The 17949-nt window shown below is 43.5% G+C and overlaps 1 protein-coding gene across 2 annotated transcripts in view; it reads left to right on the forward strand.

Annotated features, from left to right (window-relative positions):
• Window positions 1-16361: 16361 nt before the first annotated feature.
• Window positions 16362-17949, forward strand: part of PRKCB (protein kinase C beta) — a 359558-nt gene continuing 357970 nt past the window's right edge. Inside the window, exons 1-2 of one of the 2 annotated variants that reach the window (XM_043914534.1) lie at window positions 16362-16889; window positions 17895-17926. In XM_043914534.1, the coding sequence (XP_043770469.1) occupies window positions 16717-16889; window positions 17895-17926 (205 nt within the window). In that variant the 5' untranslated portion in view covers window positions 16362-16716. The remainder of the gene's footprint in view (window positions 16890-17894; window positions 17927-17949) is intronic. The other variant, XM_043914535.1, reaches the window with a different exon arrangement.

Raw genomic sequence — 17949 nt, forward strand, 5'->3', positions numbered from 1 at the left:
AAGTACACAACAGTGTAGCCCCCACAGAGAGTGAGCTGGCAGCAACCATCAACCTTGAAAATGCATTTACCCTTTGACCTAGTGATCCACTGAGGTGGGGAGAACATGGTGCATGTATAGTTTCATTTGGAGAAGTAAAGGTCTGGAAATAACCCAAATATAACCCACAAAGGACTGGTTAAACTATCCCAGTACAAGCTCACATGGAATACAATGAAGCTGTAAAAATTAATGAAATTCTCTATGCTGTAATATGGAAAAGCTTTTAGATAGACTGCCTAAAAAAAGTGCAGAATATTATACATATTATACCTTTGGTGTCAGAAAGAGGAGAAAGGAGAATATCTAAGAATATGTATTCTCATTTAAAAATATTTAGATGGGTAAATTTAATAAAGAAATATGGAAAGATGAACAGAAAGTAAGAAAGGAATAAACCTGGTTACTTCTAGGAGCTAGAAAAAATGGCTGAGGTGGATATATCATCTTGGCTTTTGCAAATGTGAACACATTACTGAAAATGAGCATAAGCAAAAAATCATTTTCCAATTAAAATATTCTATCACTCTATTCTATTCTGTTGTCTGAAGAATTCAGGGTGGTAGGAAGAAAACATGCTAGATTGATACCTGACTACTTGTTCATAAAAACACTTAAATCGGGAATGTACTAATGAAAATCCAAAAACAGAGAAGATGTGCAAGAAATATCCCTTTCACCAAATAGCTTCTGGGGTGCTTCCTACATTTGGCACTATGACTGCTTGTTGAAATCTTACCTCTCCAGGCTGCACTGCGTCCAGAAGCCTGATTTTTATGGATATGGGTATTTCTGCTCCACCAGCCAAAGATTAAGCTGACCAGCCAAGCATATAAAAGAATTGCCAGACAAAGAAAGATGTTATATTAAAGATTTCTTTCCAACCTGCAGGGATCAGGTGGCCTCATAGAGAAACGACAAAATCTATTTTCTCTTCCTAGTATATTCTTGCTGTTGGCACTCTCATTATAGGAGAGGCTAAGTAAAGATTGCTTGAGGGGTGTTGGGCATCCTCTTAGAAGTGTGGGTAGCAGGTTGTGTGAGCCCAGGGAGCCGAGTCTCAGTGAGTGCCTGGTAGCGTGGCCTCTGGGGTCAGATGGAGGTGTTGGAACACAGCTCTGCCACGTGGTGACTGAGTGATCCTTGCACACACTCGAATTCTTTGTGCCTCTGTTTCAGTGAAAGGGGGATAAAAAAATTCTCTCTCTGTGATTATCAGGAGGATTAAGGGAGTTAACCTATAAAAAATAGTTTAGAAGAACGCTTAGCACATATGAAGTTCCCGATAAATGCTAGTACTAAAACAAAAGAGTAGTGATAATTTTGTTATAATATGACTTCAGGCTAAATAGCAGAGTTGGCAGGTACGTAAAACATTGCCATCTCCCACACCCTCCACTCCCGACCAGTTCGGTGCAATCTTACTGAAGAAAGATTGAGGAGAGGTCTCTGGACACCAATTCTCAGTCCTCTAAGATCATAAAAACAGTTTCAGGGGCTATAATGTGGCAAGCACTGTGCTCAGCTCTGAGGAGGATAAACTGACAAGCCAGGACTTGCCTCTACCCTCCTAGAGGTCCTAGGCTATATGCGGAGACGGACGAGTTAAACAGATGACCCAATCCAGGGTAAGTGCAATTGATTAGATCAATTCAAAATGCGAGGGGACACAGGGAGGAGCAACTAATTTAAACTCAAGGAACTTGGAAAGATTTCTTAGAGATGGGGATGGGTAGCAAATGATGCTGTCATCTCATACACCACCACTATACCAAATGATGAAACAACTCTCCCTCTCCTAGAAACAATGATAACTAAGTAATGATGTAATAATAATTATGAAATGCAGCTATACTTCACAAAATTAATTAAAAATTCTAGAATTTGAGGTACAAAAAGCACAAAGGTAAACTTCAGTGGTGGTGAGGCTGCCAGAGAACATATGTTTTAATACTTCCATGCCACTGATTAATGAACTTCTCTATACTTTGCTTGCAAATTAAAAAAATATATATAATCATTATGATATAGAAAATTAATTATGATTATGAAATAATAATGATAATAATTAAACATATTTATGACTTTAAAATAGTTTATTTATTTATTTGTTTTGGCTGCACTGGGTCTCAGCTGCTATTCACAGGCTTTCTCTAGTGGTGGTGAGCAGGCGCTACTCCTAATTGTGGTGCATGGGCTTCTCACTGCGGTGGCTTCTCTCGTTGTGGAGCACAGGCTCTAGGACGTACAGGCTTCAGTAATTGTGTTGCACAGGCTTAGTTGCCTGGTGGCATGTGGAATCTTCCCAGAGTAGGAGTGGAACCAGTGTCCCCGGCACTGGCAGGCAGATTCTTAACCACTGGACCACCAGGGAAGTCCCCATATCTCTGCCCCTTCCAAGCTCTTGACACCATTAGCTCATTCAATCCTAACAACTTCTTTGTGGGTCTACCCTGAACCTACTTGATTCAGCCTCACTTATCTCACCCTGATCCTGGAAAAGACATCCTACCTTGGTTTAAAAGGTTGATGTTTTCTTCATCATGGGTTTTTTTTGCGTTAGTTTCAATTTTTAATTGTATTACATTGAACTATTATTGATTTGCTTACTGATTGATTGGTGCCCCTTAAATCTGGGACTCAAGTTGAGTGTGTCACGCTCCTCACCCTAGTCCTCGTCCTGCTGAGAAATGATGAGTGAGGAAGGCTTAGGGCAGAAGTGTCTATTCCATCCACTTCAAGTTCTCTGTGCAGAAGGTGTTTCCAGTTCCTTCTTTTCAGACGGCATCATGGGAGGAAAGAGAAAGCACCTCCTATTCAGACTTAGTCTCTTGCATCTTGATTCTCCAAATGGGGACCCTGCCATGACGTTTCATGTTGCTTTCACATGACCCCAAATCCCACTCAATCTCAAAATGAGAGTCATTCCTGATTTAACTAGGTATCAATTATTCTGGAAACACCAAAGAGAAAGCTTCCATTAGGTCCCAGTGGGTTGTTAGCAGTTGGCACTAGTGGTAAAGAACCCACCTCCCAGTTCAGGAGACATAAGAGATGTGGGTTCAGTCCCTGGGTTGGGAAGATACCGTGGAGGAGGGCATGAAAACCCACTCCAGTATTCTTGCCTGGGAAATCCCATGGACAGAGGAGCCTGCTGGGCTACAGTCCACAGGGTTGCTAAGAGTTGGACACGACTGAAGTCACTGAGTATGCATGCACAGGCTTCTTTTAGCAAAGAATGAGCTGGCCTCTGACTTTCTTCCTTCAAACCTTGAATGAGGAGGGTGGCAGGGCTGGAACCCTCCAAGAGCAAGTCTGTCCTGGGAGCTGAGCTGCCATGACTGTGCTATCAGTTCTGGGAGAACTGGAGGACTGTAATGGGAACAGTGCCTGTGGTCTGCATGTTTGTGCCCTCATGGCTTCATTTTCTCAGTTTCCTCTTCTAGAATTTAGCAAACCAAACAAGAACTTTCTCTGACCTAATACTGAGTCTAAGTGTGCTGCATTCATTATTACGGAGCATTTACCCACAATTACTTCCTGTTCAAGCTCCTGTTTGTTGCTATGTTCTGAGAACCCACCTAGACACTGGAGGCTCTGAAAGAAGTGAAGGGGAAACTGGAGACAGCCTCCTCCCTGAAGGACTCCTCAACCAAGAGAGTGGAGTATGTACAGACCATATGACGTTATAGCTGCAACCAGCACCAGCTGTTTGGAGTCAGGCCAAAGGACTTAAAATAACTGGTTGTAGAAATCCCACTTTGGTTATTTATCCAAGACACATACAAGAGTGTTCCCGGTGGAGTTTTCTGAAGTAGTCCCCAACTGGAAATAATCCAAATGGCCATTGACATTGACTAGATAAGCACATTGTATTCAAGCAGAACAATGGGGACTTCCCACGTGTCTCAGTGGTAAAGAATCCTCCTGCCAATGCAGGAGATGGAGGAGATGCAGGTTCTATCCCTGGGTTGGAAAGATCCCCTGAAGGAGGAAATGGCAACCCATTCCAGTATTCTTGCCTGGGAAATCCCATGGACAGAGGAGCCTGATGGGCTACAGTCCATGGGGTTGCAAAAAGTTGGACAGGACTTAGCAGCTGAGCACCATGCAGAACAAAAAAAAAGAGAATGAACACTGACATATATATACATAAAAAGCACAGATGAGTCTCACAGATGTTATATACAGTGATAAAAAATTGGAAACGGTATTGTTCCCATTTATTTGCAGTTGAAGAATAGGTGAGGCTAATCTTTGATCTCAGTCTTAAAAAGGAAGGAAATTCTGACATATGGCACAGCATGGATGGACCTTGAGAACATTATGCTAAGTGAAATCAGTCAATACTACAAATTGAGTGTTTGTGTCCCTGCTGGAGCAGATTCGTCTTTGGAAGCCCTAATTCCCAGTGAGATGGTAGGTGGAGACGGCACCTTTGGAAGCTAATCAGGTCGAGGTGAATTTGTGAGAGTGTGGGCCCCACGATGGGACTAATACCCTTATAAAAAGAAGAAGAGACACAGATTCCCCCTTCCCTCCCTCTCTCCACCCCTCCTCCCCTCTCCTCTCTGCATGCACCACGGAAAGGGCACGTGAGGACATAACCAGCAAGACAGCTCCCACAAAAACCTGATTATGCTGACATCCTTATCTTAAATTTCTAGTCTCCAGAATCATGAGAAATAAATGTTCGTTTTTAAGCTACTCAGTTTAGGATAAGTTGTTAGCAGCCCGAACTAAGACCACCAGTCACAAAAAGATATATACTACATAATTCAACTTGAATTATTCAACGTGAATTACTCAGAATAGTGAAATTCATAGAGACAGAAAGTAGGAAGATGTTTGTCAGTGACTGGAGGGTAGGGGGATGGAGTGTGGTTTAATGGGAATAGAGTTTCAGTTTTCAAGATGAAAAGAATTCTGGAGATGGGTTGTGAGTGTAGTTAACATCACTGAACCGTACACTTAGAGACAGTTTATCAAAACCACAATGAGCTATCACCTTACACCTGCTAGAATGGTTGTCATCAAAAAGACGAGGGATAGCAAGCATTGGTGAGGATGTGGAGAAAAGGAAACACTTGTGCATTGTTGGTGGGAATGTAAATTGGTGCATCTACTATGCAAAACAGTATGGAGATTCCTCAAATAATTAAAATTAAAATTACTCTGTGATCCAGCAATCCCACTACTGGAAATATATCTGGAGGAAATGACATCATTACCTCAAAGATATGTCTATACCCCCACGTTCATTGCAGCATTATTTATGATAGACAAGACACGAAAACAACCAAAGTGTCTTCAGTGGGTGAATGGATAAAGAAAATGTGGTATATATACACCCACACATGTGTATATCTACATACACATCCATACACATGCATATATATATATATCATACATACGTGCATACAAAGCAATATTATTCAGCCACAAACAGAAGGAAGTTCTGCCATTTGTGACAACTTGATGAATCTCAAGGGTATCAGGGTAAATGTAATGTCAGGCAGAGAAAGATGAGTACTGTGTGATCTCATCTTTGTGTAGAATCTTAAAAAAAACTAAACTCATAGAAACAGAGACCAAATTGGTGGCTGCCAGAGGCAGAGGTGAGGGTGGGCAGAACGGGTGAAGGTGGTCAAAAGGCACAAACTTTCAGTTCAATACTAAATAAGTTATGGGGATGTAATGTTCACCCAGGAAACTGTAGTTACCAACCCTGTATTGTGTTTTTGAAAGTTGCTAAGAGAGTAGATCTTAAAAGTTCTTATCACAATGAAGAAACAAACTATGTGAAGGGAATGATGTTAACTATTACTGTGGAGGTCATTTTACAGCATATCCATATATCAGATAATTATGTTGTACACCCTAAAATAATATAATTTATATGTCAATTGTATCTCAATAAAGCTGGGGAAAAAGAAGCAGTTAAGATGGTGAATTTTATGTTATATATATACCAATTCATAAAAATAAATAGACCTAATTTATGATGAGAGAAGTCAGATAGTTCCTCTTCCTGAAGGGATATTTCCTGAGAAAAGAGGAAAGTTTTCTGGGGAGCTAGAACTTTTCTGTATTTGATGGTGGAACTTAGATCTCGATATATGTAAAAGCATATACTGCTATAGGCTTAAAATCAATGCACCTTGTAGTATATATGTTTTACTGCAACAAAACGTTTCATTCTTTTTTTTTTTTTTTTAAAGGAGTTTGTTATCTTTTCTGGTAGAATCTTCCTATACAGAAGTGTCCTCCCCTTACCAGATATGAATATGTTTTGCTATTTTTTAATATATACCTTGTTTTTAAACAATTCCTCATTTCCTGTATTACTATCTTTTTGTTTAGCTGACTTTTCGTATGGAGTTATTTTAATTTCATTCTTATTTTATTTTGTGTATATTCTATAATGATTTTCTTTGTGGTGACTATATGGAATGTCCTCAGAGCAGCTATCGTGGTTACACCATGGACTCTGGGGACTTCTCTGGGGGTCCAGTGGCTAAAACTCTGTGCTCCCAATATAGGGGACCCAGGTTTGATCCCTGGTCAGGGAACTAGATCCCACATACTGTAATTAAAAGTTCGCATGTCACAACTAAAATATCAGGCAAGCCCCAACTTAGACATGGCACAGCTGAAAAAAAAAAAAAAGCATGGACCCCGGAGTGAGGAGACCTGGACTTGAGTCTTAGTTCTGCTGGTTTATAACATGGAGCTGAGCCTTGGAAGAGTTCCTTAATCTCTCTGTACCTTAATATTCTCATCTGTATACAGCACAGGAATCACTCAGTGGAGACACCAATGCGTGTGAAGCATTTAGCACAGGATCTGAGTCAGTGCTAGTGTCTAATCGATATTATGCAGGTCAGGAGGTCAGGAAGCAACAGTTAGAACTGGACATGGAACAATAGACTGGTTCCTAATAGGAAAAGGAGTACGTCAAGGCTGTCTATTGTCACCCTGCTTATTTAACTTATATGCAGAGTACATCATGAGAAATGCTGGGCTGGAAGAAGCACAAGCTGGAATCAAGATTGCTGGGAGAAATATTAATAACCTCAGAAATGCAGACGACACCACCCTTATAGCAGAAAGTGAAGAAAAACTAAATAGCCTCTTGACGAAAGTGAAAGAGGAGAGTGAAAAAGTTGGTTTAAAGCTCAACATTCAGAAAACTAAGATCATGGCATCTGGTCCCATCACTTCATGGGAAATAGATGGGGAGACAGTGGAAACAGTGGCTGACTTAATTTTTCTGGGCTCCAAAATCACTGTGGATGGTGACTGCAGCCATGAAATTAAAAGATGCTTACTCCTTGGAAGGAAAGTTATGACCAACCTAGATGGCATATTAAAAAGCAGAGACATTACTTGGTCAACAAATGTCCGCCTAGTCAAAGCTATGATTTTTCCAGTGGTCATGTATGGATGTGAGAGTTGGACTTATAAAGAAATCTGAGCGCAGAGGAATTGATGCTTTTGAACTGTGGTGTTGGAGAAGACTCTTGAGAGTCCCTTGGACTGCAAGGAGATCCAACCAGTCCATCCTGAAGGAGATCAGTCCTGGGTGTTCATTGGAAGGACTGATGCTGAAGCTGAAACTCCAATACTTTGGCCACCTGATGCAAAGAGCTGACTCATTGGAAAAGACCCTGATGCTGGAAAGGATTTGGGGCAGGAGAAGAACGGGACAACAGAGGATGAGATGGTTGGATGGCATCACCAACTTGATGGACATGAGTGTGAGTAAACTCTGGGAGTTGGTGATGGACAAGGAGGTCTGGCGTGCTGCGGTCCGTGGGGTGGCAAAGAGTCGGACACGACTGAGCGACTGAACTGAACTGAATCGATATTAGGGTTTTTTCCCCCATTCACTTATTTTTATTGTGGACAAGAATACAAAACATGAAATTTGCAATTTTAACCCCTATTTGAAGTGGACAGTTTAGTGTCATCAAGAACATTTTTCTTGTTGTTCAGCCATCAACACCATCCAACTCTAGAACATCTTCACCTTTTCAAACTGAAATTCTGTATCCATTAATCCTTTTACTTCCCCCTTCAGTTTTTTAATGTGGTAAATAACATGCAACACAAATTTTAACATCTTAATCATTTTGTGTAGAGTTAAGTGGTATAAAGTATATTTTGTATCATTGTTCAACTATCCCACCATCTAGCTCCAAAATTCTTTTCATTTTGCAGAAGTGAACCTCAATATCTCATTAAACAATAAGACCCGGTTCTTCCCAGCTTTACTGTTCTACTTTCTGTCTCTGTGATTTTGACTACTTTAGATACCTCATGCAAGTTGAATCACACAGTTGTCTTTTTGTAACTGGCTTATTTCACTCAGCATAATGTTCTCCAAGTTTATCCATGTTGTAGCATATGTTAGAATTTCCTTTCTTTTTAAGGATGAATGATATTCCATTATATTATAAAAACATACCACATTTTCTTTCTTTCTTTCTTTTTTAAAAAAATATTTATTTATTTATTTTACTTTTTGGCTGTGGTGGGTCTTTGTTGCTGCTGGAGGGCTTTCTCTAGTCGTGGTGAGCAGGGGTTGGGGGATGGGGTGGGAGGGGGCTACTCTTCCTCCTGGTGCGGGGGTTTCTCTTTGCTTCTCTTGCTGCGGAACACAGGCTCTGGGTGGGCAGGCTTCAGCAGTTGCAGTGCGTGGAGTCGGTAGCTGCAACTCTCAGGCTTAGTTGCCCTGTGGCATGTGGGATCTTCCCAGACTAGGGATCGAACTGGTGCCCCTTGCATTGCAAGGCAGATCCTTAACCACTGGACCACCAGGGAAGCCCTATACCACATTTTCTTAATCGTTTATCTGTCCCTGGACACTTGGGTTGCTTACGCACTTTGGCTACTGTGAGTAATGCTGCTATGACATCTGTGTAAAAATATCTCTTTAAGATCCTGCTTTCACCATCTTTTCCTCTTCAATCTGTTTTTGTCTTTGGATCTAAATTGATTCTCTTGTAGATAGCTTATAATGAGAACATATCATTTTTGATCTATTCTGCCAATATCTGTCTTTTGATTGAGTATTTTACCCTTAAATGAATTAGTGATAAAGAAGGACTTACTTGTGTTATTTTGCTATTTTTTTCTATATGCCTTACAGCTTTTTTATTCCTCATTTTCAATAGTGCTGTTTCTGTGTGTGTGCGTGTTTAGCTTTTTGTAGTGGACCATTTTGATTTTATTCCTATTTCCTCTTGTGTGTATTCTATAACTATTTTCTTTGTGGTTACTATGGGGATTACATTTAACATCCTAAAGTTAAAACACTCTAATTTTAATTTGTACTAGCTTAACTTCAACAATATACAAGACTGCTTTTACACAATTCTGGTCCCTTCTCTTACTTATCGATACCACAAAAATGACATTTCTTTACATTGTGTGTCCAAAAACATAAACTAATAATGTTTTCCATGATATATTAGTCTCTTAAATTATGTAGAAAATAAAATGTGGAGTTACAAAACAAAGTTACAATAATACTAGCTTTAGGCTAATCATTCTTTTGTAAAAAATTGTGTGTTACCCTCTTAAATCATGTAGAAAACAGAAAGTGGAGTTGTAAACCATTGCTGCAGTAACACTAGCTCTTAAACTAGTCATTTGTTTACCTTTACTGAGATCTCTATTTCTTCATATGGCTTTGAACTACCTTCTAGTATCCTTTCATTTCAATCTATATGACTCCCTTCAGCAATTCTTGCAGGGCACATCTAATGGTTAAGAAAAAGTCCCTAAATTGTTGTTTTTCTAAGAATGTGTGAATTTTTCCCTCAAAGTTTGAAGGACAATTTTGTCAGTTAGTATTCTTGGTTGACAGTTTTTTTTTTTTTTTCCTTTTTGCATTTTGAATGTAGTCCACTGTTTTCTGGCTTCCAAAACTTTCTGATGAGAAATCTTATCGAAGATCATTTGTATGTGATGAGTCACTTCTCTTTTGTTCCTTTCAAGATTCTCTCTTTACCTTTGTTTTATGACAGCGTGATTATAACCTGGTGCAGTGGGAATCTCTATGAGTTTATCCTACTTAGTGTTATTTGAGCTTCTTAGATGTTTTTACTCATGTCTTTCATCAAACTTGGGATTTTTTTTACCACTATTTCTTCAAATAACTTTTCTGCCTTTTCTGTCTCTCTTTTCCTTCTGAAATTCCCACAGAATATATCTTGATTTCTTGATTGTATCCTTTAGGTTCTGTTCACTTTTCTTCAATGTTTTTTCTTTCTGTTCTTCAATAATTTCAATTGTTCTATCTTCAAGTTCACTGATTCTTTTGTCTGTCTACTCAAATCCGCCTTTGAATCCCTCTAGTGAACTTTTCATTTCAGTTTCTGTGCTTTTCAGCTCTACAATCTCTTCCTGGTTCCTTTTCTTTTTTCTCCTAGAACTTGTGGAATTTTAATGAAATATTTTAGTCTAGAAAAAAATTTTTTTTCATGTATTCAATTATTGTTTATTTGTCTTTAAGTAAATATTGATTTCTTTCTTTTTTTTCTTTCTGGTTTCTTTTGAAGTTTTTTTTTCTCTTTTTCTTGATATTTACATTTTGTTCATCCAACATTTTCTTGACTTTCTCTATGTCTTCCTTTAGTTCTTTGATTATATTTAAGATGCTTGTTTTATAGTCTTTGTCTAGTAGGTTCTACATGTAGTCTTTCACTGGGATGGTTTCTGTTGGTTCACGTTTTTCTTTTGAATGGGCCATACTTTCCTGTTTTGTAATATTAGCTTTTAATCATTAATAATAATTCCCTGGTGGCTCAGATGGTGAAGAAGCTGCCTGCAATGCAGGAGACCTGGGTTCGATCCATGGGTCAGGAATATCCCCTGGAGAAGGGAATGGCAACCCACTCCAGTATTCTTGCCTCGAGAATCCCATGGACAGAGGAGCCTGGCAGGCTATAGTCCATGGGGTTGCAAAGAGTCGGACATGAACGAGTGACTAAACACACACAATCATTAATAGCAGCAGTCCTAGAAGGATCATGACTTAACTTTTTAAAATTTCTGCTTCCTTGTATGCGAGATGGGAATTGTGACATATTATTAACTCAGTAAATATTTTTTGAGCTCTTCCTAGGTGGCTCCCAATTTCTTTGATATTCTTTGAGACTTGGAGTCTCCACTTGAATCTAGGCTTTGTGGCTATTTGATGAACAGCATATATCAAAAATGACACTGTGGCAGTTTCCAGATCAGGCTTTAAGGAGCTATCATCTACTTTCTATCTCTCAGGACACTCACTCTTGGAATTCAACCACTGTGTTCTGAGGAAGCTCAAGCTGCTGATGAGAGGCTCACATAAAGAAAAACCAAGTTCCCTGACTCAAAGCCCTGGGTGACCTCTCAACTAAAATTCAGCACCAATCTATCAGCCGTGTGAGTGAGCATCTTGAAAGCAGATCCTTCATCCTCGATGCCTTCAAGGCATCACTACTGATGTCACAAAGGATAGAGATGAGCTTTTATTTATATTTATATTTTCTACTTAAATTTTTAAATTTACTTTTAAAAATCTATTCTTTAGATGGGACTTCCCTGGTGGTCCAGTGGTTAACACTCTGCACTTCCAGTGCAGGGGGTGAGGGCGCAAGTCCTGGTTGTGGAACTAACATCCCTTGTGCTGCACAGTGTGGCCAAAATTAAAAAAAAAATCCATTCTTTAGAATAGAGCTGTCCAAAAAATATAATGTGAGGCACATACATAATTTTATATTTTTTTAGAAGCCACATTAAACAAGTGAGAATAAGCAGGTAAAATTAATTTTAGAGAGAAATTTTATTTAACCCAATATATTCAAAATATGTTTTCAATGTGCAATGAAGATGAAAATTATTTTTGAGGTATTTTATATTCTTGTTCATGCTAGGTATGTAATATTTTGGGGTGTATTTTACACTTGCAATTACATCTCAGTTGAGACTAGCTACATTCCATATGTGCTAATTGACTACTGTACTGTGAGAATATAGCCTTCTAATGAAAGAATGGGAAGGCAAACTGTATCCCTGCCGCTATTTACAGTTGAGGAAAGCAAGACCCAGAGGGAGGAAGTGACTTGCCCAGGGGTATGCACTGTTGTGGATTGAATGGTCACCCCCTCAAAGATATGTCCATGTCTTTTTTCGGCTATTCCAGGTCATAGTTATGCTATGTGGGATCTAGTTTCCTGACCAGGGATTGAACGCAGACTTCCTGCATTGCAAGTATGTAGTTTTAACCACTAAACCACCAGAGGAATCCCATATATGTCCATGCCTTAATTCCTTTTGTGAAACAGTCTTTGCAAATGGAATTAAGTTAATGATCTTGAGATGAAGACACTATTACAGATTATCTGGGCATGCCCTAAATCCAATGGCCAGTGTCCTTGAAAGAGATACACAAAGAAGATCAGACAAACCAAAGAGAAGACTGGTACACAGAGAGAAATTGATGTGAAGACGTAGGCAGCAATGGGGGTGATGTGCCCATAAGCCAAGGAAAATAAGGAAAGCTGACAGCCACCAGAACTTGGAGGAGGCAAGGAAAGATTCTTTTCTAAAACCTCCAGAGGGAGTAGGACCTGCAGACACCTTGATTTCAGTCTTCTGGACTTCAGAATTGTGAAAGAATAAGTTTCTGTTCTTTTAGGCACTTAGTTTTGCAGTAATTTGTTATGGCAGCCACGGGAAACTAAACAGCAAGTTTGAGGTGTGGACTTGAAAGCTCCTGGATTTCATTCCCAGCCAGAGCAATCTGCTTTCTTATTGCCTCTGAAATCTTTCAAGTGGCCAGCATTCATTCTTTTACAAGCAGAGTGGACCACATGACCTAGAGGGCCCATGCCCATTATAAAGCGAGCCACTGCCCTTTCGCTTTCATGTTATCATCCTTTGCTTCATCTACTCAAGTAACTTCAGCTGCCCTCCCTGTTTCTACTCCCTCCACCTTCAGTTTTTTTTATGCATAGTATCCAGGGTAATCTTTTAAAAAAAAACAACAAAAAACAAACCCCCCCCACAAACTTCAAATATATCAGGCCAGTTCTCTACTCTCAATCCTCCAGTGGCTTCCCATTCACTGGAGTGAAGTCCAAATTCCCTACCACACATCTACAAGGCCCTGCTATTTTATGGACCTTGCTTGTACTTGTTCACTCCAGCCACAGAGAACTTGCTGCTTCTCCAACATGTTGAGCACACTCCTTCTCCAGGCCTGTTACATTTGCTGTTTTCTCTGCCCTGGAACATTCTCTACCCTCATAGCCCCACGGCTCATCCCCTCATTTTATTCAGGTCTTTGCTCAGATGTTCTGTTTTCATAAAGGATCTCCCTGGTTGCTGTCACTCTTTATTCTTTTACCATGCTTTATTTTTCTTTACAGGATGAATCCCCATGCCACTCAGTATAGATTTATTAGTTCCTTAGGTTTTTGTTCGTCTTCACCTTTGGCTCTATGAGAGCAGGGACTTTTGTCTTATTTAACAGTGTGCAGAACAACACTTAACATATTCAATAAATTCAATCCTGAATGAGTGAACAAATGAATGAGGAGGTAGAAGCATGCAGGCTCCATGTAATCATAACTTTTTCCCTAGAGAAGTCAGAATCTGGATATATAGGTGAAGTTCTACCAATGTGAACCAAAAAGTATATGTTCACTGGGATGGCTAAAAGAATGTATCCAAGGCCACCTGTTTGAGACCCCTGCCCTATAGGATCCGGGCCCGCTGGGAACTGTGTTCCCCATCTTCAGATAGTGCAGCCCCTTCAGGAATTGAGTGGTTCTTCAGGATCTACCAACTTTTGCCTCTTTAGGCCCAGGCCCCATGAGGTCCTGTTTGTTGTTATAGACCAAAATCATCCAGAACTCTTCATTCAAAAGGCAGGATGTGGGCTGCAAGCTTCCAGCTCATCAGTTCAAAGAAAACCTACTTCAGCAGCAATGTCTCCTGGGATGTTTTTGCAAGCCTCCCTGGAAGATGCTGGGGCCTCTTAAAGGACTAATAATAGACAGGCACGTCCAGTTTCCCAAACATGTCAAACTTAAAAGTGAAGGCTATTTTTTCCTTGTTACCTTTGAATTACTACGTAGGGAAAGGACATTCCATTATGACAGTCATCGCTCTCCACATGCCACTTAATAACGATTTAAGACTCAGCAGCTTCCAGGCAAAATCATCCTAGGAGGACCCGAGCTTCATTAGGCAGAAGTTCAGCGTAACTGGTTCAACTCCATCCTGCCCTCCTTCAGCCCTTTGTCACCAGTACGCTTTGTACTTCAGCAGGTTTAACCACCACTCAACAACAATGTGACTTGGGTGTCGCTCTTAATCACTCTGAGCCTTCCTGTCTTTATCCATCATGAAAGTTCCTAAACTGACACGGGGTTACCGAGAGGGCTGAGTAAGACAGTGCAAGTATCTGCGACACTCACCTAGCACCTGATGTTTATTATTATTGAACACTTACTGGACACGGGTGGGGGTAAAGGGGTAATGTCCTTTAAGTTTTCATTCATTCATTTATTCACACAATTAACACTTTCAACCAATATTTATTGAGCTCTGAGGAGGTGTCAGGCACAGAGCTTGGTGCAAGGTGACATAATGGTGAGCAGAGCTTGCTCTCAGAGCCTAGGTCTAGTGCAGGAGTTCACAGTCTAATGCACTGTGTTCCCAGAGTGTGGAGCATGGTGGGTAAGTGTTCAAAGGCAGTGCATGGATGCTGTTGTTTAGTCACTAAGTTGTGTCAGACTCTTTGCGATCCCGTGGCCTGTAACCCACCTGTCTCCTCTGTCCATGGGACTTCCCAGGCCATTTGCTTCTTGGATGGGGCACTAAATCACACTGCATTACTCGTGTAGATAATTATCACTCTTCACTTGCCTTTCTATCTTTCAGATTCCATCCAGGGGAGAGTCCCAGTTGGATGTTAGTGTGTCTTTGACATCTCTCTAACATTTGGTAATCTCCCTTAAACAAAAGAAAGCCTCAGGCGTAGGTGTTTTGGGCAAGTGGCAGCATCTGGAGAGATTTTCATAGTATGTATACCTCTTGCTATTCAAACTCAGAAACTAGATAAATATTTTTTCCCTAGATGGTGCACAAATATGACCAGCATTTGTGAAGATGGGTCAGGAGTGAAAGTTGGGGAAACACTGGCCTCTTAAATTGCTTCCAACCCCCTCCCCACCTATAAACATTTTTTTCTTGGTGTATAGCTGATTTACAATGTCGTATTGTTTCAGGTGTACAATAAAGTGAATCAGGTTTACATATATACATATCCACAACAGGTATATATATACATATCCATATACATATCCACTCTTTTTTTTTTTTTTTTCTTTTTTAAGATTCTTTTCTCCTATAGGACTTCCTTGGTGGCTCAGTGGTAAAGAATCCACCTGCAATGCAGACGGTGTGCGTTCGATCCCTGGGTCCGGAAGATCCCCTGGAGGAGGAAATGGCAACCCACTCCAGCATTCTTGTCTGGGAAATCCCATGGACAGAGGAGCCTGGCAGGCTACAGTCCATGGGATTGTAAAGAGTCAGACACAACTGAGACTAAACAACAATAGTCCATTACAGAGTACTGAGTAGATCTCCCTGTGCTACACTGTATGTCCTTATTCGTTATCTATTTTATATACAGTAGTTACATATGTCAAGCCCAAGCTCCCAATTTATTCCTCCCTCCACCTCCCCACTCCCTTTAATGGCCCCACTTTCAAGTTGACAGAAACTGAGTCTCCTTGTGGAGGGGATGGACAGAAAGTAGGGAGTTTTCTTCTAAACGATCAGGCGAGCAAAGCCAAGAATTGTCTTCGTGGTCGAGTTAGACGTGTATGTATAAAATAATGATTGCTCCTCCCTTCCCTCTGCAGTACGTGTGTGCGTCTGTGTGTGTAAGTGTGTGGAGCCACAGGCCTTTCTGAATGAGTGACAGCGGGAGCCCGTCCCTCCAGGAGCCGCGTGCAGAGTGACCAATGGCACAGATAGGCTGTGGATGGGTACCAGTCTCTGCAGAAGCCCTGTTGGAAACCGTCGCACCCACCCCTTCCACTCCCCACCGCTCCCCCGTTTCCTCCACCCCCACCCCACCCCACCCCAGCTCCATCAGTCTTTTTCCGCTCTCGGTTCCCCCGGGCGCACCCAAGGTGCTTATCGCCTTCTTGCAATCCAGGCCGAGGACAGGGTCGGGGGTGCGGGGCGCGGGGGAACCGAGGCTCAGATCTGGCGGTTCCAGACTGCGGTCCCCGGTGCCGCCGCAGCGCTGCGGCTGAGAACGCTTCGCTGGGAGGCCGGCAGCCTCGGGGTGCTAATATGTAAAGCAGCTGGCGGCGCTGGGCGGGGCCTGGAAGCGATGCAAATAAGGGAGGCGGGGTCTGCCCGGGGCTCCGCCCCCCTCCCCCGCAGCTGGGGCCAGCGGTGCCAAGCGCAGCTGGACGAACGGCGGCAGCTGGGCGAGTGACAGCTCCAGCTCCGCGCGCCGCGGCCGCCAGAGCCGGCGCAGAGGAAGCGCCCGCGGCCCCGGGCGCCTAAGCGGCCGCCTCCTCCCGCGCCTCCCGGGCCCGCAACCCGCGGTCCCGCGGCCCCGGGCCGGCACTTCTCGGGCTCCGGCTCCCCGCGCGCAAGATGGCTGACCCGGCCGTGGGGCCGCCGCCGAGCGAGGGCGAGGAGAGCACCGTGCGCTTCGCCCGCAAAGGCGCCCTCCGGCAGAAGAACGTGCACGAGGTGAAGAACCACAAATTCACCGCCCGCTTCTTCAAGCAGCCCACCTTCTGCAGCCACTGCACCGACTTCATCTGGTGAGAGCGCGCCGGCGCAGGGCACCTTCTCGGGGCCCCGAGGGCAGCGCCGCGCGCGCGGGGTCCCTTGTCCGCGCCCCCCCACTCCGCCCTGAGCCTCCGAGGGAGGAGAAGCCCCGCATCCCCGGAGCTCCCCGCTGCGGACCCTGCTGCCCTGGACTCCCCGGTGGACGGTGCTGCGGCTTCCCGCTCCCCCGGGTCCCAGACGGCCGACCGCGGGGTGCCTTCTGCCCTGTCTCCCTCCCAGCCGCCTCGGAGCGCCCTGGGGCCGCGGCGCGGACGGCTGTCCCTCCCCGGGAGGGCAGCGTCTCGAGTGCCCTTTCGCACGGGGTTCCCTGTCCCTCCGCCTCCTTCCGGGCTGGAGGCACCCTCACCCGCTTCCCTCCTTTCCGGGGGCAGCGCCCTGAGTGTCCTCTCTCTATCTCCCTGCGGGCACAGGGCATCCTTTCCTCCTCCTCCGTGTCTCCGAGGGCAGCGCCCTGTGTTATCTCTTTACTGCTCCTCTCTGCGGGCCCGGGTTCTCCTTTCCACTCCTCGGTTCCCTGGTGCAGGTCACTGCGGGAACCCTCCGGCCCCCCGTCCCTCTAGGCATGGGGAGTCCTCTCTTCCCTCCCTGTCCTCCCAGGAACACCACCGCCGCGGGGGCTCTGCCAGTCTCCCTCCGGATGCGTCTTTTTCTTTTCTCTTTCTCCGAGGGTACGAGGGCATCTCTGTGGGCAGATCTCCTGCCTGCCCTCCGCCCCCACCACGACGGAAACGCTCCCCCGACCCCGCCACCTGGTGGTCGCAACCTCCTCTCTTCTGCCTTTTGAGGGGAGATGGAGGTTACCGCTGAACTCCTACCTTCCCCCTCCCTCTCAAAGGCGGAAGACTCTTGGGCACCCGCCTGTGGCTGGGAGGTTGCACCTGGGCCAGAGGGGCAGGGGGAAGTGGGGTGACTGCGGGGGAACTAACCGGCGGCTGGGCCCCTCGGGGTGTCTGACATGCCTCTTTCTACCTTTGCAGGGGCTTCGGGAAGCAAGGATTCCAGTGCCAAGGTAGGCTGTGGGGTTCTGGCCCA

Source organism: Cervus elaphus, chromosome 10, assembly GCF_910594005.1.
Source record: "Cervus elaphus chromosome 10, mCerEla1.1, whole genome shotgun sequence".
Lineage (NCBI taxonomy): Eukaryota > Metazoa > Chordata > Mammalia > Artiodactyla > Cervidae > Cervus > Cervus elaphus.